At 32.4% G+C, this 23,531-nt stretch overlaps 1 protein-coding gene across 2 annotated transcripts in view; it reads right to left on the reverse strand.

The window, feature by feature from the left end:
* The window catches only part of LOC118185412 (nephrin-like), a 1,505,573-nt gene that overhangs the window by 1,010,795 nt on the left and 471,247 nt on the right, over positions 1-23,531 (reverse strand). For both annotated transcript variants that reach the window (XM_085813712.1, XM_085813713.1), the window contains exon 3: positions 2,826-2,947. In XM_085813712.1, coding sequence (XP_085669838.1) covers positions 2,826-2,947 — 122 coding nt within the window. The remainder of the gene's footprint in view (positions 1-2,825; positions 2,948-23,531) is intronic.

Here is a 23,531-nt window from a genome sequence, read left to right on the forward strand (position 1 = left end):
GAGTATAGGTTCTGAGATTTTGACTTTTCTTCGTGCTACTCCTTCTTAATCCCTGGCTATCCTAGTTCCCCTTCTCCACTCCTTTCTTAGTAAATAAATTCTCTTTCGCATATAAAACGAAAATCCTGCACAGTACACGGCAGATATATTTTCACTAAATTTATGTAAATGCGCTCTTTAATCTTGTTAGTTACTTTTTGTATCAGTGAATTCTAAATTCCAGATAGAAATTTTATTCAATAATTTTCTAGTGATTTATTATAATGCAGAATTTTGTTTTGAATTATATTAAAATATGTATTATATGGGATGAATTTTATAATTTCTTTTGCCTTTTCTCTTGTATTTATATTTAAACAAAAATCCGAAATAAAATAGAAATTATCATCGTTTAAAGCAGAATTGTATTTGTAATTTTATGGGTTATGTTTATTATTCCTATGAAACCATGGATTTATATAACCGAGAAAAAAGTAAGAATATTTAGATGGTAAACCTGGCAAATATTTTAAGAGAATATCTTTTTTCCTCCAAATAATTTTGAGATTACGCGTTAATGCAAACTTAGTTGAAACATTTTCAGAATGCGTGAACATCTGTGAGCTGTGAGCATGGGAATTCAGTTTTAACGAAGAGCGGCGCCATTTCTGCATACGACTGTTTTCCTTTATTTAAAGGTGCAACAGTTTATTGTTTGGTGTTTGAGTTGTAGAGACATTAGGAAATTTTTTGAAGCAAAAGTCATCAAAAATGAGCAATATCCTCGCCGAGACTCGAGCCTAAACCTCTCGAATACGCGCCGAGTGTGCTACCGTTACACCACGAAGACATGTAGAAAGGGAAAGAAAATACCTTATACACTCCCCCTTTTAATAGGTGACTGAGAATTAGGGGACCCAATCGCCAAATCGTGGTGGTGAAGAATCATCATTCACCACCTTTTAGCTCGGGCGCCACTGTAGTGACATTAGGTCATTTTGAAGCAGTAGATGTGAAAATGTGCAACGTCCTAGCCGTGACTGGAACATGGACCTCTCGAATACGCGCCAAGTGTGCTACAGCTACACCATGAAATGGTACAGAAAGGAGGGAGAAAATAACTTATAGTGTTTGTCTCTGTCTCTACAGTGACCATCAGCCGTCGAAAATTGCTTATGGCTTGACCAGTGCTTATATTGCAGCGGACGACCTTATGGAATGAGAGGTTTCGTGGTTCTCTTTTGTGTTACGTAATATTCCCCAAATCGTCCTCACAAAGGTAAAGGCATTTCTGTTAAATTTATCGTCGTCAACGCAGCTTTTCCGTTCCTCAGTAATTGACTATTCGTGGTTGAAGTCTGGTTTCGTTTCCAAGCGATGAAGGTTCTATGATGAATAAAGTGTCCACTCCTCATGCGTGATGCATGAGATATGCTCAGGCGAGCTACTGTGAATCTGCTTCGACATCGGTTCGGCAGCCCTCTAACGCACACGTAAAATTGTATTATGGAGGATGGATAGCTCTTGTAAACTTTGAATACATTTTTCTCTTGGCGATTTAAAAAAGGACTCTTGCTTTGGCGGAGCTTTCGTTCTTAACATACACGTTCTTTAGTTCTAGGTCTCTCAGGCAGATGTGCTTTGCTATGAGCTCAATAACCCAGTCTTCTGTAAATAAATAGCTAACTTATGATGAGATGGTTACTCTAATACCTAAATATTATGTTTTTTTATTTCGTACTTACCACGTAATAATGCGAATAGATGTTTCTTATAAATAATAAAATTGTGAAAATTAAGCATGAGAAATTGAACATATACAAAAGTTGGCAATTGTCACGCTATGTCAAATGCATAAACTGGGAAGGAATGCTATTCTGGAACTTCATGCTGTGATATCCTAAATTGTCTCAAACGTGAATGCTGAAATAAATATCACAATACTATGCAGTGCTACCTGAAAATCAGGATTAAAACTCTTTGTACATTATATTTATTTAACAGTCATAAATCAATGCCTAATGTAGTTTTCCATTATATAAATAATGAATATAGTATCACGATGTAGGAAACTATATATTAAGGACTACACATCTTTACATCTTAATTACTATCTTAAGCAAGCTTACGAATGGCTTAAGTTGCATCTGATTCTTTATAGAACCATAAATATTACAAGATTGAAGTCTTAAATCCGTTTATGCTTTTACCGTAGATGCACATTCACTGAACAATAGCTTATGATAAACTATCTTACTAATAACTAGAATAATGACTCCTTTTGACTAAATCCCTTTTGAGGAAACATAGTATTCTTCTAAGGAGACGTATAGCCGACATACTTATTCCTCTTTCCCTAAAAGATTAAGAAGCTTAAAAGAGCTTTACAGTAGCAATGGTTTTAATTTTTGTTCCAGGATCTTGGAGCGACATTAAAGAGAATTAAAAATCAACCACTCTGTTGTACAGAGTAAGTATATCTGCATACTAAGATATGTCTGAAAGGTAATTTCATTTTGAAAAAGGTTTCATGGATTTTTTTTTTTTACTTTTATGTTATATGGTTATTCGAAATTTATATTAAATGAAAATCTGATTTTGTGTCTTTCTCTTGCCAGATATACTGAACTGGAGGTTTTCTGAAACTTTCACCCAGTTGTGAATTATTAACAGCTTTACCTTATTATCTCTTACTTATGCAAAAGCACTATATAAACATTTATTTATTAACAATCCTTTTAACAAAAAAGCACTTTGGTAAAATCCATTTGAATATTTTCCAAGCAATAGTTTATAACCATTATTAAATAATTTCACATTAATATACGCAATGGAAGAGACCTTACCTGGCACTGAAATTCACCTTCATCCTGAAAATTTACATTCTTGATGTGAAGATTATAAATACCTTCCTCTTCTTTAACTACCATGGAATACCTTGGAAAGCCAGGAATTTTAGGATCGAAACCTGCCAATAAATACGGTATTATCACACACTGTTGAAACACTATAATGTGTTTAAATCTATGCATTTATCTATCTATAAATAGCTATGTGTGTATATTTATATATATTTATCTATTTAGCTATTCATCTATCTACCTATATACATATATAACATAATAAAATACATAAGATAAAATACCATTTTGATAGGTTAGATTAGGTTAGGTTATTTAATTACGACAAAGCCTCGAGGGCTATCTGCCTACGAGGAGGAATGTCTTCGTGGAGGACTTTCTAAAGGGAACTGGCTCGTATATACGTTACACATGAGGAAAACCACGAAAACACCCATGCAGCCAGCCCGTTCGCGGGATTCGAACCTCGGACCGAACTACCAGAAATACCATTTAGAAAAATAGTCGTTTTGGGAGTCGAATTATTTTTTAGGAATTTCAATAATTATTTTAATCCAGTATCTTTATAAGTCGTTTTGTGGAGAAAAGCGTTTCTTGGTGACTTAATTAATTTAAATGACCTTCCTATAGACTGGAGACTATTAGTTAAGCAGCTTTGACGACTTTTAAGCTTTATTGTTTAACTGATGGAACCATCTACCATCCACTACATTTATTAATGAGTTTTGAAAAATATACATGAATAATAATCACATAAAGTTGTAACATAGTAATTTTGTAACATAGTAATGGAATTTCGTAAAAGTAAAAATTAAATAAGAAATTAAAAATAATGACAATAGGAGAATTTTGAAAAATCAAAAGTCAAAGCGTCTTTAGTCTTTAGTCAAGAGTTAATAATAAAATATATATATAGAGTCTGAATTTGCAGTTTCTGATTTGAAGTTTCTGAAGTCTTTTAGTGTCAAATAAATGAAGTCTTTGATAATCATAATTCTTTACAGTATTGGAACTATGCACAGCTTGATGAGGAAGACGGTGAAGAAGAAGGACTGAGAAGATGGACGGACGTGATGTTATAGTCTAACAATAAGGTAGGTGGCAGTTGAAGATGATATATATATATGTATATATATATGATATACAAAATCGATGATGAGTTAGATGATAGATGGAAAAAGAGATGATAATGAGAATGGGTGACGAAGAAATGCTATGCAGGAAGATGATAAGAAGTGAAGTGCTATACAGATGATGAATGTGTTGATAAGTAACAATGATAGAAGACTGATAAAGATGGATGATGATGATAGATGATAATAGCTGATGATATGTACTGCATAATAATCAAGACGAAGAAGAAGAAGGACTGAGAAAATGGAGAAGAGTAGATAGATGACGATAGAAAATAATTGTTGACCGATAAAGTTGGAAGAAGACAAATGTTGACAGATGATGTTGAAAGTGTAGAGACATTAGGTATTTTTTGAAAGCAGGATTGGTAAAAAATGAGCAACGTCGTCTTCTGCGAGAATCGAACCACATACCTCTGGAATACGTGCCCAGCGTGCTGTCTACTACACTACGAAGGCAGGTGAAATACCTTATATACTCCCCCTTTTAAAAGGCGAGTGGGTTTTAGGGGACCCAATCGCCAAATCTTGGTGTGGAGAATCATCATCCCCCACCCTTTTAGTTCGGGCGCCACTTTAGAGACATTAGGTTAATTGGAAGCAGGAGAGTTGAAACATGAGTTCTTCCCTCGCCGGGAATCGAAACACGGACCTCTGGAATACGCCCGGCGTGCAGACCACTACACTAAAGGCACGCTAGGAAGGCGGGAGAAATACCTTAAATAAAGGAGTATGACGATAACTAATGTTTGTGAAAGAATTAAGTAGCTTTTAGACTATCACAATTAGTCGAAATATAGTTGATAACCTTCATATAGACTATAATCGGTATTTGAAAATTCATCCACTAACAGCTATGGAAAAACGATTAGATTAAGATTAGGTAATACCAACGTCATAAGAAAGGCATCATTTATCATTATCCAGTTTATTTGACTAAATTTCTATCCTTTGTTTGGTTCACTAAGCATAATTATTCAAAGTTTACCATTTTTTAAATAATATTTCGTTATTGTAAGTAATAAGATTCGCATTGTAAGTAATAAGATCGCCAATTTGACATTTTTTATGAATACGATTTTATTTGGAAGGTACTGAGAAAGTTTTACTATTCGTATTCAATATTTTAAAAAATAATAATAAAAAAAAAAAAACTTATAAATTTAATGGTTCTAGTGAAAGCATTAGAATGAAGAAGGTGATTAATAATATGAATTTTTCTTATCCAGAGCCAATTAGTCTATAATTGATAAAAATATGTGAATCTGAAAAGAGATATAATAACAATTTGAAATGTGAAATTAAATGTAAAATGATGATAAATCTGATTTCATTAATATGAAATTGTATATGTATGTATGAATGCGGAAAAAGATACAATACGCCACAATAAAATCTAAATTTTCCTTCTTATTTAAAATCCACATAACAAAATAAAGAAATGAACATAATCAATAGGTTATTAGTAATAAGGAATTCAGCATAAAGAAGCCGTGGTTATGCCAATACTGAAAAAAATCTTTACGCCACATTAAAATTTTCATATGTTCTATTAATTTAAAATACATCAATACAAATAAAATAAATAAATAACAAACACAATCAGTAGGCAATGAAATAATATGTATTCCAAATCAGGCAACACATATATAGTTAATTACATTACGCCATCTAGCCAGTCCACTTAAGAAATTAATTTTCAGAAGTATTTTAACAAGATTAAAAGTTAGCATAGACTCATTAATAGCAAGCACCAGCCCACTTCCGTGCCTCTTCAGTATAATGAGAACTTTTTTTTGAAATAAATAATAAACAATATAATAAAAAAATTTTATTAATTGTGATTTTATGCCTGAAAAGTCATGGTGAAATTAAAGAAAAAGATATAAGCTGTTTGTTTCTAAATCTCAATCACCGTCCCTTTATTTTATAATGATTCTATGTATTCTGTACTTTAAAGCTTGACACATTTCCGTAGCTAATATATTAAAAGCAAAATTTTATTCAAATATCGTAAAATCATGGTCCAAAGCTCGTCAGTTCCAAAAAAATTCTACCTAGTACAACATATTACAGTAGAGGAACTACCTTATTCTGTAATATGCTGCCACTGGTATTTCGAATTGCATAATATTTATAAAAAATCTAAAATAATTTATTATAAAACGCAGTAATAGGTTTTATCTTCCAACTAACACCTTTATAAAATGAAATAACAAATCCATGGAATTTTAAAAAAAATCATGCTTACAAGTTAAAGAAATAGTATCATTCGATACGAATTCATTTCACATAAAATTCAAAAACTCTCAAGGATTCCTTTATAATAAGTTTCTTGCTATCTGTCAGGGCCAAAATTTAAAAAAAAATATTTAAATGTAAAACCCATATCATTAACAATCATTGGAAAATCATATTCATTTGTTTTAAAAATATTCTGCAAAACTAACTTCCATCTCATCTCTGGAGGTACCAGGAAAAGAAAGAACAATAACAAATGGATTTCAAAAGATTTTCTCATGTTTATGAATTGTCAGTGATCCTAGATGCGAGAAACTCACATTATTAATTGTTTCTTTTAGATTTTATTCCCCGTATGAACCACTTTATTGCTTTGCATTGTGCACGTGAAGATACTAGTAATGCCTTACATTTTGCGCTTTTTTCCCTATGAACTCATACTCAAATACACATATGCATATAGTACCTAACTATCTCCTCACATGGACTCACCACGTTAATAACGTACGTAACCATGGGCTCTAAAATTCATTAAATGTCTTTATCCCATCATTGGAAAATATTCTTCACTAGATTTGAGTAAAAAAAAAACTCATTTATCTTTCTGTTATTAAGCCAATAATGACTTATGCTTCACCGCTATGGACGATAATTACTGATTAGGAACTTAATTAATTATATGTGGTGCAGAACAGATACCTGCGTATCATCACACATGTCCACTTTTTTCTGTAAGGAATAAATGTATTCATTATGATCTCAAAGTAAAAACCCCTTGCGAAGTTCTTACATAAAATTAATAAGCAATGCTATCAGGACGCACAAGATTACAACATTATGAATCATTTTAATCTCTTCAGCTATGAAATTGTGGAAGAAGATCGGCACTTGCGCCCTTACACAGCTTTTACATTAAACGAAAAGTTATTACTACAACTCCACATTGTGTTAGCATTCTAAATCTTTTTCCTAATTTTTGTATAACTCTCTGCTATTTTAGCATGACATATACTTGCAAATATATTTGTAAATAGTGGTCTACTTTCTGGGGAAAATATGTATTTTACATTTTATGTACTATTTGCATACTTAGCAAGCTATAGATGCGGCGAAAGCGGCAACTGGAACTGGTATACAACTATCATATATATTTTAAATAGAAGAAAAGGTAATGAGAATTTACTGACATATTTTGATGCAGCAAATGAATATTTTAAAATTAAAATACACAAATGATCCATTATTAAGTGAAAAGTACTAATTAAAAAAATGAATAATGGATTTTCACTTAAACAATGCGAGGGAAATACTGCTTTTTAATTCATTTGAGGTGCACTTTTATTTTGCTAAAACGCCTAAGAAAGGAATCTTTATCATTAAATGATTATCCATACATTATGTTACATATATTCTACTGATATTTCCCATCTTGAAGTCGAACTACATTTACTTCTAAAGAAAATTTGTAACAATGTTTTTCTTATTTTTTTTATTTCATTTATTATCTTGAGATTCAGTTTTCAAAAGTATTTTCAACTATAACGCAAAAAACAATTAATTATTTTTAATGTAAATTTAACAAGATATTAGCTAGAAAGTATAGCTTTCTTCCTTCCAATAACATAATTTAATGCTTGTTATTATATTGCATTACATTTTAATGTAGAAACTCTTTGAGCATTATTATTTCACAAAGGAAAGCAAATTTTCTATCGAATTAATACGCATTTATTCAAAATGTAGTTAATTTTGTAAAATATAAATCTCTGAGTTCTCACAGGTATAAGAAAAATATAAATGAGGTAGATTTTTATCAGACAGTCTTCTTTAAAACAATATGTTTCTTAATGTGATAAAACTTATTTTCAACGTAATTTAAAATTCTTTGTAGCCAATTCTATATATCGTTCTTAATTTCCTCTTTAAGGTAAAAGTTTGTGTCATACACCTTAATTATTTATTGCAGTTACGATTCTTTATGTCTAATGAAATCCTGGATATATCTTTGTTTCAACATATACTAATTTACGTGCGTATTCCTATCCTGAAAGATTAATGCTACATTAACATTAATCTTTTATAACAGTGAACAAACAGAAAGAGGCTGGCACAATTTGTTATCAGCCCTTTTCAAAATTCTTCTACAGCATGATTTAGAATACGTTTTCCGGTATATTCTCGTTTAATTTTCATTAAATGTTTCTTGCATTTAGATAATTTAGTAAAATATGATGTCGTATAACCAAGCTCCATAAAAAACTTAGTAAATTGAACCTTAGTTAAAAGAAATTTTTAAAGGGGATCAGAAAACTATCTATTAAAATAATAATAAGTCATGAATTAATATAACCTTTATAAAGTACAGCCATGAAACAAATTAATTTCATTGCTAAATGAAATATATATTATACTATACATTTTCCGAATTGAATGTTCTATTTATTATCATAAATCCTTCTTATAAACGTACTACATACAACTTCATGAATTTCTTATTTTCCCTTTTAAATTTGCAAGTCAAAGAGAATTCCTTTGGAAGATGGCATCATTAGTTAGATTTCGTTATATGTTAGCGTACGAGATTTAGTTTGGAATGTTTGTTTGCGATTTTAAGATGGATATGCTTTTCAGTTTCAAATTTATTAGCCCGACTTAGAAGTCTGAAAATACAAATCTGAATATTCAGCTGCAATCTTGGATAAATTAATTGTGTATTATTCCCGAATAACTTTGCTTGAAATTTTCACAATTCCATTTTGATGTATTTATTACTCAAATGGAAAACAGAAGAGCCTAAAGAAGACGCGAAATCATGAGTTTTATTTTAAGAACTGATGTTAAAATTCGAAAAATGCATTTTTTGCTTGACAACAGCATTGATTAAGTTCGATTAAATATATTAATCCAGTAAATAATTTTGCCTTATAACTTTATATCACTTTAGGGTTATGAATGTTCTTTTGTCTTCAAGGTTTTATTTACCTTATGTGTTATTTTTATGTTGATTCTTTCCTGTGCTTTTTGTATTTGCAGTCCTTTCGTCAGGAAACAAATCAGGTTGAGTTTAATTGGCGAGCGAACGTGTACTTCAGATAAAGTACTACTTTAACTACCTATAGCACCCTGATCACTGAAGGAAGATCATTCAACCTTATCCCGTGGTAGAAAAGTGAGTGATTTTATTTGCGTTAAAGACTGGAAAGAAGTTTCCATTTTTTGGTTAGGTTAAAGCCTCGAGGACTATATGCCTAAATGGAGGGATGCCTTTCATGGAGGACTTTCTAAGGAAAACTAGCTCGTATACACGTTACACATGAGGAAAATCACGAAAACACCCATGCAGCCAGCCCGTTCGCGGGATTCGAAACTCGGACCGAACTACCAGTGTTCAGCGACTTTACCGCTCGGCTGCTGGTCAGCACCTCACATTAATTAATTACATATTCTATTACTGCTGAAATTTCTGGCACTTGTGGCACTGGTTGACACTGGTGGTGGGGTACATCATACAATTTCTTGTACAAACACTACAGTGATGCTTTTCATGATGAAGATTGACAAGGATCTTACTTAGTTCGTGGCCATAATATCCAGTCCTGATCACATTAACAGGTTAATAATGTTGCAGATTATCTGTCGTAGGGCTGGAGTTCTCAGTATAAACCGTCTGAATGGGCTATTGAATGGGTCTGAATGGGTCTGAATGAATATTGGTTTAAAGCATTCTGATATGGAACCGCTGGTGGGCCCGCCCCATTTTCTGGAGTCGCATTATTAGATGAATATCTGGTTTTTTCACTATGGATGTTTTAAATTCTTAAGTTCTTGAAACCTCTCAATTAACTTTTGCTAATAAATGTTATTTAAAATTTGCACTACTAAACATAGTTTTAAGAATTTCCTTAGTTAAATTTTATTCCTTCTCTGTGTCATTGAAGTTTATTTGGATTTTGTATTTACCTTTGAAGACTATAATTCTCGAAACAAGAAAGGTTATGATTATGTTTAGTTCATTATGACAGTCCATTATACGAGGACTACTTGCATAACGGAAGTTTTGCATTCATGGAGGAAGTTTTAAGGGCATTCCATTCATGTCCTTGATATAGATACGGAAATCCAATAGAACATTCATATAGCCTTCCCGGAATCTGAATCCAAGTCAGCTTTGGTGGTTTTCAGTGGTCTTATCCACTCGGCCACTGGTGGGAACAAGCACATTAAGGAGGGAATATTAGATAATTAATGAAATTTAACATTACAACTATACAACTATTCTTCCTTTTTTTTTTTTTTTTTTTTTAGTCCAAAGGGGCAATTTGCGCAGAAGGACTATTAATACTGTTCCCACCAAATATTATCACCCTGTATTATATTATTTAAAGAAATTAAATAGTAAATAATCTGCATAAATGTATGCATATTTCTCGCATACTCGTAGTTACATTAAATTTTCAACAGCGCACGTTTCCACCTGAATATGGTCATCTGGAAGCATAAATTTGGAACTTGTTTTATTATCTACTTCATATTTTGTAAAACTTTAACGAATTTTAGATTAACAAACTCAATGATTTCAAAGCAAACAACGGCAACACTGTACAAACCAAAAAACAAAACATTTTTTTTTTTTTTTTTTTTTTTTATCTCCAGCGCGCGGGACTGTGTATCGGTAATTCTAAAGATATGCTAATTTAAAAATTATTTTGCGACATTGCTGGTAAACTGAATTTTATGGTTTAAGGGAGAAGAACGAAATATTTAATAAATAAAGGTAATACTCAAAACGTTAAAAAACGGCGTAATGAATGTGTTCAGATTTTTTTTCTAACGTTAAAAAACGGCGTAATGAAAGTGTTCACACTTTTTTTTTTTTTTTTTTTTTTTATCCCAAAGAGACGTTTGCGCAGAAGGGCTATTATTATTCTCGAAAACTAGGTTGCCATATATTAAGAAGTTCGCCAAGTGAACTATTCTTAGCGCAAACTGAAAAAAAAAGTCCCAACATAAATTTCGCTCCAAATTTTACGAAATTTCATATTTAGGCGTAATTTGAGTTGTAGAATCGAAATATGTAAATCTAATATATATCCTAAGTAGCGTTTTCGAGACATGAAGAACGCAATTTGAATTTTGTCAATCGGCCCGGTAGAACGGGAGATATAGAACTGTCCTTTTTTTTTTTTTTTTTTTTTTTTTGAACAGTGTACATATGTTTCTCACATTGTGAAAAGTTGACGGTACCTAGACCCATCAAATACTGAATAGCGTAAGCATGGGCATGGGCTGAATAGCGTAGCACCCGAGCATGGGGCATCTGGAAACCCGAATTCGAAATTTGGAATTTTTTTTATTATCCATTTCGTATTTTGTAAAATTTTAGCGAATTTTTGAATAACAAAGCCAACGATTTCAAAGCAAGCAATAGCAACACTATAAGGAAAAACACATTTTTACCTTCAGCGCGTGAGACTGTATATCGGAAACTCTAAAGATACCCTGTTTTTAAATATTTGGGGATATGGCTGAATTAAATTTTATGTGATTTAAGAGCTAAGAACATGATATTTAATAAATAAAAGTAACACACAAAATGAAAAAATAAAGGTCCCTTTGAGAGTAATATAAAATCTGAAAGCTTTCAGATTTTTAGCCGAAATGGGCGTTAGCCCAGAAGAGCTATTAATTTGTTTTTGCATTGTTTCACTATGAAAGTCTGAACCTTTTTTTAAATTGTTGCCACCAAATATTAGAGCCCTGCATTATATTAAAAGGAACTAAATAATGAAGAATCTGCATGGATGTATGTAATGTTTCTCGCATTGTGAAAAACCAACGGTACCTAGACACATCATATTTTGAATTACTTAGTTCTCCACTCGAATATCGGTATCTGGAAGCCCGGATTTGGAATTTATTTCATTATCTATTTCATATTTTGCAAAACTTTAACCAATTTTTCATTAACAAACTCAACGATTTCAAAGCGTTGCATTAATATTAACATAGGGTGTCTATTCAAAAGCAAGGGTATTTTATGCACGAGATTTCTTTGCATTTCTTACTAGTATTACGTTGGTAACGTAGTAATGTTGAGATGTTACAATGTCTAATAAACCGAAACTGCAGTGTAAGATATATAATAAACTAGGTTTTCGATTCAAAAATATGTCATATGTCTTCGCTTATTTAATAGGTTCTATATCTGTCCTTAGTAGGTATTCTAAAAGTGAAAAATAAATCCAAATGTTGGAACAAACTTGTGCATTTGAATGACATCCAATGTGGCAGTACGTAACAGTGGCATAACTTGCTTAAAATGGCGATTTAACCTATCTGAAGCATAACTTTCTTATTGTAAAAGCAATTTCGCACATCTGTAGCATAAAAACGTTGGCATAACTTTCTCCTAGTAGGTGCTACGGCTGTAGTAGCGTCCTCCTTCCTCCGTGTCTTGAAGCTAACAGAATATCATGGGCGTAGTAGTTGATGCATATAACAAAAGTGGGCGGAGCATAGTTACACTGACCACTCGTTGAAATTTTTAACACATTATTCGAAACAAAACCTTTACCTTCACTCGCATTTGGTACCAACTACTGTGAGTTATCACCAATAGATCAAGTATGCCTTAGGCCTTTCGCGTTTGTATCAAAAAGAAGATGTACTATTGGTACATCTATCACCCAGAGGCGTAGAATGCATTCGAAAACACTAAGGTTTGGAGTAATCTGGTCGTGGGAAAGCAAACGTTTCCATAGATCTTAAGTTGTAAAGCAAATTTTTACAAACGGGTCGCATTCAGTCTCTGCTAGATATTAATTCGGAATTATTTAAGAAGAAGCATTTTGGATTGAGAGCACTTTGTCACAGGATAGGAAAACAGTTTAAGTCTGCGTTCAATTAATCAGTAATGTCCTTAACATGCACCGAAACGTCAGATCAATCAGACTTCGGGCAAAAACACAAAGTTCATAAAATTAGTAGAATTTGCATTCACACACATATGTCTTTGGTCAAAAACACAAAGTTCATAAAGTTTTGTAGAATTTGCAATCACTCAAAAGTCACATCACATGAAGACACTTTAAAACTTTATTCGCAGATACGCCCATGTGGGCGTGTCAACGAAAAAAGTAGAACAATTTCCACTTCAAACCTTGGAATTAAACAAAGTTTACAGTCGTGAATACAAAATACTTGATTAAATATGAAGAAGAATGAACTATTTACATATTAATTTGATTAATTACATGACAATTTGATTTTTAACTAAAAAATCTCCGATTTGGTGGAGTTTATTTTTAATGCCTCTAGCATTGAAAGAGCAAACTTTCAAAAAGCCGGCTTTGGCTGTAATCACAGTATTAAAACTAAAATTCATAATCAGGATTAGTAAAGTATTCGAAGGCTTTTATGCCGACTTTAAGTTTTGCTAATATATTCGAAACGAAAATCAGTTCAGTTTCAGTTCAGTTATCTGATTTAGACAGCATTCAGCAGCCCACTGCTTTAACTGCCTGTGGTGGTATTGCCCTAAGGCTTGGAAAAATGAGAAAAAGGCGGTAACCGCCGCGCCTCTATAGGCGGAGCTAGAATAGTACATGAGTACACAATGAAATTTAGAAGTGCATCTGGGAAAACTGTTAGAGCTGGCAACAAAATATGAAAATATATTAAGTTATGTAGTAAGCGCTAGTGATGAACAATCATAATTAAATCACTAATACTTTGAATTTCATAAATTAAATCAAACGGCACATGCCAGGCTGAATTGCAATGAGTTCTACCCAGTGGGTAAGGCTTGAAACGTCGTAGGTCGGCGGCAGTTACGACAGGAGTCACCCTCCCGTAAACTGACCTCGGCCAATACTTCTTGAATGTTCACATTCCGGTGGGAAAATAAAACAGTACTTGCAGATAAGCACAGTCAAATTATAAAGTGAAAATGAAGAAATCACACTTGAAGACACACAATACTTGTAAAGCATAGTAAATTAAATGTAAAGACTTAGACTCTATAATTGACCGAGCTATTGCGAAGAGCAATGTTGCCGGTTCCAAAATTAAAGCCCAAGGGCACTTGACATAAATAAATCCGGACGTGGAGAAAATCTCAGATGAGAAAACGGAGATAAGGGGAAGAAGAGAAGTACCAAAAGGAGCAAGACAATCCAATCGGACAAGTTCGCAAAAGGTGACGAGCGATCATAGCTTTCAAAGAGGACCCAAGACAATGGAAATCAATGACAACAATACGAGAAGATACACTACAGCAATAGTTCCAATGACAAATTCAAATATAATTAAACAACATCAATCAGTAGTGCTAAATACAACACAATTTAAATACAATTATTCAACGAAGCAACAGAAGAACTTCAATCAAAATCAGATGCATTGGAAATTAAATGTAAATTCATTCATTCATTCACTATCGATATTGCCGGCATATTGCTGCTTTTACGCAATGTTTCCGGCTCATGATACTTAGGCCCGAAGGGCGCATGGCGGTAGAAAGCAATGACAATTGAAAGGAGGCGTCAGTAGTGCGAAGAGGGGGTGACAGCATGACATCACAAGTCATTTAAACACACAGACGAAGCTCAGAACCATGAGAGGCAAAGACAGGGTGAAAATCAGACTTGTTCTGTTGTTCATGATAAGTACATGTCATAATAAGGTTATACAAATAAGCTGAAACAAATATAATTTATTAGAATAATAAAATACATACAAATAATAAGAAAAGAGTATAAAATAGAATACGGCAAAAAAGTCTATATACATATATACAGCGACGTTAGAGCTTGCTTAAGGGGACTCATACACCTTAAAACCCATAAGATGTTCGAATAGGTGACTGTTGCAAGAATTGGGATAACTTATTTATTTTAAAAGCAATTACTACCAACCTTTTACAGCTGACTACATAATATATCTGCTTTCTGAAATAGTAATCAGAAAGTTTGTGTTGCCACAAATATTTTATAATTTAATCCGCTTTATGACAACATTTTTCGTCATGTTTCCAACTTGCGCGCACAGTTTAAAACATTCTGTTTCATAATTTAATTCCATATTTAATATATAGCTTTTATAACATTTGCAAACTACTGTGAACCTAAAATTCTAAAAATTTCTTGTTCAATTTTTATTTTATTTTGAGTTGAGTTTATAAAATGTATTTTATTAACAAATTTTGTAATGTTTTCGTCCATAAAATTTTTCAGTATTAAAATATTTATAAGATTGTTGGTTCAGTTCGAAAATAGTGCCCATATAAAGAATTCCATCCAATTTCAAGTATGTATCATTAGCCATTTTTAAAATATCATGCGCGCAAGGTGGATACATGGCGAAACATTTTGTCACAAAGATGATTAAATTACAAAAACATTTGTGGCAACACAAACTTTCTGGTTACTAGTTTCTAAAGCAGCTGTAAAAAGTTGGAAGTAAGTGCTTTTAAAATAAATAAAATATCCGAATTCTTGCAACAGTCACATATTCGAAGATCATGAGGGGTTTAAGGTGTATGAGTCCCCTTAATATATCTCTTTCTAATTTTTGATTGAAAGTTATGTAAAAAGATGTTTTTACGCCTTAGAACTCGAGAATCGAATAGAAAGAAAAATCGTAAGACGAAACTCGTCTTGAAACTTCGTCGGTAATAAAACGAATCGTGTTCATTGGTGTTCCGTTTGTTTGTTTCTGTAATAGGCGTGACTGTACTTAATATCTCCTAAGAGGCGTGGCTATACTACTAACAGTATTGAAGGGTACAACTCTGATAAACGCCCTAATTTCTCCAAATGTGGCAATATTAATTTTGGCGCTGGTTTTTGGCGCGATTGTATTTATGGGGATCGTAGTGTATTTTTGGAATTTCTGTGGGAGTCGCGACTTTTAAAACGGAGTTTGAGGTGTCCGAAATGCGGAGCTGATATGAGAACTCGGACGAAAAATGGTGTTTCTGATAGACTTGTGTGGGTTGCAGTAAAATTGTTGCTAATAAAGTATGTGGGTGTCAGCGGAGTTTAAGGTTTGGATCTTGGTTTTCGTGTAGCAAGTTAACGTTGGAGGAAGTTTTTATTGTTACTTTCGAAATTTTGAATCGTAGGTAGGCATGTGATATAGCAAAATCGTGGAAGTTTTCTTCACAGACGTTGTGTCACTGGCGAAATTTTATTAACGAATGTATTTTGGACTTTGTATGCTCTGTAGACTTTGTATGCTCTGAGAAGATAGGGGGGAGGAAGGTAAAATCCTAGTATACGGTGCAGCCTTGGTGCAATTTTTAAAATTATCGCCAACACCAAAAATGATGCAAAGCACTTCTATATACTATACACTTTATATGTACATAGTATATACTATGTATAACTACATATATTCTTTGAATGACCTGTTTACTACTCATCGTATATGTTCCGTTTTTGCTCTCATCATAAAGTCGCCAAAAGTAGCCAAATCCCGTGTGCACCGGATACTAGGATTAAACCGGGAGGGGTAAAGATATTTCTGCTTTTAAAAGCAGCTTTCATTATGGTAAGTGCATTTTATTTTATTGTTTTTATTTTGCAGAATGTTATACAGTCAAAAGTCGTTAATCCGGACTCGTCGGGATTTCGGCGATTCCGGATTATCGATTTTTCCGGATTATAGATCATCAGTTTAAATCTGGTAAGATGACATGCAGAAATTACAAAATTAAAAATATGAAACCGTAATTTATGAAATAAAGAACAATTATGATCTAAAGGGTATCAAAATTTACAAAAAAAAAAGCTTAATATTTATTTGTTTACTTTATTAAACATTTCTTTCAATGTAAGTTGTTTAAGTTGCTTCGTTTCATGTGATAATACTTTCTCTTTAATTCTATTAAACAGACATAATTTCTTGTTTAGTTACAAAGTTCCGCTGTTCAAGTGCTATAATTGCTTTAAATCATATCAAAGACGGAGTACATGACATGAAATACTACATTTAATAAGGAATCATAAGCCAAATAAAATAAAAACATCTGCCGTGAAGATAAGGATAGTGCTGACAGATCAACTTACAATTCATTACGCGCCAAGGCGTTCCCCCTCCCCCCCCCCCCCGCCGCAGAGCAGCGTTAAATTGATAAAAAGATTTCGGATTTCGAAACATACTTTCGCTTTGTAAATCCTTTACATATTAGTAAATATATATCGGAAATTCTATTTGACATAATCGAAAGTTCAAGCTTACTTTTATAAAGTTGCTCTAACAGTCTGCAGAAAATAATAAGCCGGATCCAATTCGAAGATTAAGGAACAACGCAATCTGCAACTTTAACTGAATTAGATAATTTTAGCTTAGCTTATACCGTCCGTTATATATTAAACGCACATGTGCACACACATATTTGCAGCCGTAAAGGTCTTACGCGCCCGCTTAAACGCCTATGCGCGTGCGTCAAAGCGACGCATGCGCAGAAAGTTTGTAGCTTTGAGGTCCGGATTATAGATCATTCCGGATTATGGGAGCCCGAATTAACGACTTTTGACTGTATTCATTGTTTTTTGTATGAATTTCCGTTTTTATTGTTGTTTTTTGAATTGTCTGAAATTTATTTTAGTTTATTTTCTTGATTTGTTTTTATTGTAGATTGTGCAATTCGTAGATGTTTTTTAAAGTTGAAACAGAACGCTGTGTACATGGTATTCTTTGAAATTTATTGTTGTTATGTTAATTTATTAAAGCGAGGTGTGCGTAGTTCGTAGATTCGTTCGTTGCCTACAGTGTGCCATTCGTAGATGTTTTTTAAGTTAAAACATGTCGCTGTGTACATAGATTCTTGTCAAATATTTTTGGTTAGAAACTTTACGTTTTTGTTATCTAAATTTTTTGTTTTTGTTTCGGATTTTTAGCTTAAATCGTGTGTTCAAAACGTAGTTTTTGCATTTGCGAAAACCGTGTTTTTGGAGACATTTTAGGCTTAAAGTTCGAAATGTAGACAAAAAATTTAGATAGTAATATGGCAGCGTAAAGTTTCTCGCCAAATATATTTGGCGAGAAATTTGGCGACTTGAAAGCGCATATTAGAATAGTTCCATATGAAGTTTTGAATGTTTATTTGCTTATTTTAAGTTTCTTCTGGTTATTTTTACAGGTTTACCAAAATAAAAAGAAAATTCACGCATATTTTTTGCTTGCGAATCAACCGATAGTTTGCTTTTACGCGTATTTAATACGCGTATTGCTCACTGGGCGGAGTTAACATTAATGTAGCTTACTGAAATTTATTCCAGTCACCGGAAGTAAGAAAATATGTATATCTATCTTCAACGTATATCAGATGCAAGCGATAGAATACTAACGATAGAAGATAATTTTTCTTCAACAAAACAAGAATGAGAACTTTCATTTATATGTCAGAAATTGCAGTAGTAAGTATCATTCGGCAGTTAATTGAAAAATTACCTACTATAGTGCTATAATAAGAATGTGCATAAATTGTTAAAATTTATAAATGAGTCCTTTATTAATACTTGCGAGATGGAATGAGTAATAAATACCATCGTAATGCAAAGTGTTGCAAAAAAATTTGAAACAGTAACGTATGTATGGGTTTTAAGTAGAAAGAAAAATAATTCCTTTTTTAAGCAGCTTGTAGATGAAATAAATTCAACAATCCTAATTAAATACAACAATCTGTAAATTTATTAAATATAACAGAGGTTGGCACAGACGTTTCTTCAGCCCGTGGAACAACCTCGAAATTTATTCCTTAGATCTCTTATTAAAACCTAAAATAGAAGACATTAAAATGGGCGTTTATGGAACTCGTTTCAATCAGTAAATGGCAATTATAATTTTGAAAAATAAATTAAGTCTTTCGCCTTATCGAATGGCAATGCTATTTATTATTCATATTGGAATGTCTAAGGGATAAACTAAATATCTTATCAGATCACGGTATAAAAAAATAATTAATTAATATGTTTCTATCCCTCAATTTATAAATAAAATTTAGAATTTTGAAGAATTTAGAATCTGTTCCTCTCAGGTTTTCATCTGTGATCCGCATCAGCCGAATATTTCTAGTGAAATAGCTAAATGGTATTTCCACGGCCATTGTAAATATATTTAGTAGTGACAAGGAATATGTCCCGCATTTCTTGTTCCGTTCTGCTGTTGGCAAATCAGTTGTTTCTGGTGCAGCGGAATGAAAGAAAATTGAAAACATTCTGGTGTGAATTTCAATTTTAAAATCGTGTTGTTAGAAGACTTAGATTTGTTTTCAATCTAAGCCTTACATGAATTAGACAAAAGCCCGTATGATTATGTCCTTTTTCATGACTAAAAGCATTTAATTCTTTAGCGAGGTCTCAATATTCGTGAAGTATAGGATGACCCACCGAAAAGTAACTCGCCTTCGGTATTATTATGTAATGCTAATTTAAAATTGTCTTTAATGCTGTGAATTTTTTCAATATATGGTGCATTTAATTGTGGCAAAGCTCACTAGGGCTATCTGCCTAAGGGGAGGGATGCCTTCGTGGAGGACTTTCTAAGGGAAACTGGCTCGTATACACGTTACACATGGGGAAAACCACGAAAACACCCATGCAGCCAGCCCGTTCGCGGGATTCGAACCTCGGACCGAACTACCAGTGTTCAGCAACTTTACCGCTCGGCCGCTGGTGGGCTTTTTTCAATATAAGTGTTGGATGTATATTTAATATTTGCATTTCTTTTTTTCTTTTGCCTTATTTATTTTCTCAGTATTTAATTTCATGTTGTGATTTTTATAATAATCTTGTTACTGGCAACATGCTTAATTTTAATGTTGAGTTTGTGTGAATGACAACAGTTGTTCATGTTTATGTTTCAGTAGAATAGCGTTCTAAGCCGCACTGTGCTGCAGGCAATTTTTCTCTTAAATATTTCATGCTTTAGAATATCAATAAAGTTTTTATACAAAGCTGATGCCTTTTAGTTCAAGGCAACTAATAATCAACTCACTTTTTTTTATTTACAAAATTCAGTTTTTTTGAACATGTGTTTAAGGAACTGGTTAAATTTGGCCCAAATTTGGAATTTGTTTTTATTATCTATTTCATACCTTGTAAAACTTTAACGAATTTTTGATTAACAAACTCAACGATTTGAATGCGAGCAATGGTAACATTGTAAGGAGAAAAGCATTTTTATCTCCAAGCGCGCGAGACTCCGTATCGGAAATTCTAAAGATATGCTCATTTTTTTGTGATATTGCTGTCGAACTGACTTTTATGGTTTAAGTGAGAAGAACATGATATTTAATAAATAAAGGTAAAACACAAAACGTTTAAAAAAAAACCCTTTGGGCGTAATGTAAAATCTGAAAGATTTCCGATGGACGTTAGCCCAGAAGGGCTATTAAATTCGTTTTACAATTTTGCGTTGAATCAGTATAAACGGCGTATCACTTTTCAAATTGTTGCCACCAAATATTATCGCCCTGTGTTATATATAAAAAAAATAAGTAATGAAGAAACTGCATGTATGTATGCATGTTTTTCGCATTGTAATAAAACAACATCCTAGCACCTAAAGCCATCAAATTTTGAATAACGTAATCTTTATCGAATATAACAATGTTTATCGTATCATCGCATACAGGAATCTTGAAGCCCTAATTTGGAATTTGTTTTGTTATCAATTTTCTATTTTGTAACAGTTTTACGAATTCTTGAACAAACTCAACGATTTCAAAGCAAGCCATGGCCATACTGTACGGAAAAAAAAAAAAAAAAAAAAAAAAAAAAAATTATCTCCAGTGCGGTGCACTGTGTATCGAAAATTCTAAAGATATGCTCATTTTAAAACTATTTTGCTATATTGCTGTTGAATGGAATTTTATGCTTTAAATGCAAAGCACATGATGTTTAATAGATAAAGGTAGCACAAAAGACGAAAAGAAAAAATGTCCCTTTGGGCGTAATGTATGATCTGAAAGCTTTCAGATTTTTTTTTTTTTCCTAAATTTACCGTTGCGCCTCTAAAGTATATTAATAATATAAAAAGAAAAATCAATGCGTTATGATTGCTTGTTTGTATATTTTACACAGATGAAATGTTTATATGTTTAAACTCTTAGTTGAATGCACTTTATGAATACATTTCATGCATTTTATTTAAGGGGACTCGTATACCTTAAAACCCATAAGATTTTCGAATATGTGACTGTTGCAAGAATTGGGACAACTTATTTTTTTTTAAAAGCAATTGCTTCCAACTTTTTACAACTGACTACATAATATAGCTGCTTTCTGAAATAGTGATCATAAAGTTTGTGTTGCAACAAATATTTTTATAATTTAATCCGCTTGTGACAAAATGTTTCGTCATGTCTCCACTTTGCGCACACAGTTTAAAACATTCTATTGCACAATTTAATTCTATATTTAATATATAGCTTTTGTAACATTTGGAAACTACTGTAAACAAAAAATCCTAAGAATGTCGTGTTAAATTTTTATTTTATTTGGAGTTGAGTTTGTAAAATGTATTTTAGTAACAAAATCTGGAATGTTTTCGTGCATAAAACTTTTTAATATTAACATATTCATCAGATTTTTCGTTCAGTAAGCAAATAGTGTCCATATAAAGAATCCCATCCAATTTCAAGTATGTACCATTAGCCATTTTTAAAGTATTATGCGCGCAAGGTGGAAACATGAGGAAAAATTTTGTCACAAAGCTGATTAAATTACAAAAATATTTGAGGCAACACAAGCGTTCTGGTTGCTAGTTTCTAAAGCAGCCGTATTATGTAATCAGTTGTAAAACGTTGGAAGTAATTGCTTGTAAAAGAAAAAATTCTAACCACATTTTTTTTTTTTTTTTTTATTTCTGCAATTTTTCTGTTGAACTGTGTATGGCGTAAGTGCGAAGAAAATGATGTTTAATAATAAGGCAAAAATACAAAAATGTGTTAGCAAGAGTGAATGCAAAGGCAAACTTGTAACTGCACGCTCATTGAGAACGTAAGGAAAATCTTAGCAAACCCTCTTGGGCTACCGTTAAAATCTAAACACTTTCAGATTTTTTTTTTTTTTAATTTTGTTTATTAGCTCAAAAATTTAAGATCTATTCTAATCTCTGTAACATAAACAAACAATATTTTGGCATTTATTCAGCCTTAGAAGCAAATTTATTCAGGCTTAAGTTATTGGCTTTCAACAAAAATAAATGTATAATAAAGCAAGTAAACTAAATAACCCATTTCAAACTAAGAAGCGCATTAATGTGTTGACTTATCTTGGTGTCCATTTACTTGAAATTGAGTGAACTTCCTGGGTAAAGCTTAGCATAAAAAAAATCTTTACCTGGCTCATTTCCTTCGCTTTGTATACAAGGTTAATGAGAGGGAAAAAATAGACTAAGGCTTCATTTAAGCAGAAAATTTATCCCCTTTACCTTCCCTAGCTTAACGTCCTGTTCTCTTTGTTCCCTTCTCAGCTGAACAACAATAAACTTGAATCGCATTCAGGCATTAGCAATTTAAATTGACTCGAGAACCTTTCGTTAATTACTTCAAAAACTGATAAAGAACACTGTTCACTCTCTTTTAAGTCGCTTTAGCTGCACTTAAGAGCGCGCGATTTCAACTCTTCTATTTCCGAAAGTTATTTTTATGTCCGATTCTGGCAACGACCCGTGAAAAAAAAAAAAAAGGGTTCATTTCAGAAAATCTGCATTTAACATTTATATTTTAAGTCGAGGGAACTTTGTTTCCTTTAAGAAGATAATGAGTGAAATGTTCACGCGGTGTAAGTGTATTTTAATATTGTACTGTAAACATCGTAAATTGGTTTCTTTCATTAAGTATGCATTTAAATGCATCACGTTAAATTAAACTTAGTGTAGTAATTCTTTCGAAAGAATTCCTTTCTGTAGTGTATGCATTTTAATAACTTCGAGAAGGAAATCAATACCAAACACATCTCTGCAATTTAAAAAATTGGAACAAAAGAATTTAGAAATTACTTTCCATATCATTGGATATGCAAATATTGAAAAAGTAAAACAAGAATTATGTTTGTTCAATATTTGTTTGTTTTAGGGGTTAATCACAATGCGCAAAAGAAAAGATACGAAAAATTAGATATTGGCAGATACACTACGTTCTATTATCATTGTAATTGCTGTCTGAAATAATTTAGGAATCCTCACAAATTTACTTTTAGGTGTAGTACTTAAATATAACATTTTTCGCTGTGCTTAAAATTGTAATTAATGTTTCATCAAATAACTCGAAGTAGCTCAATGATTTAATTCAGTCTAATGCTGCTTT

This window comes from Stegodyphus dumicola, chromosome 3 (assembly GCF_044657685.1).
Source record: "Stegodyphus dumicola isolate Sdum_Otavi_A_Nest chromosome 3, ASM4465768v1".
NCBI classification, from domain to species: Eukaryota; Metazoa; Arthropoda; class Arachnida; order Araneae; family Eresidae; genus Stegodyphus; species Stegodyphus dumicola.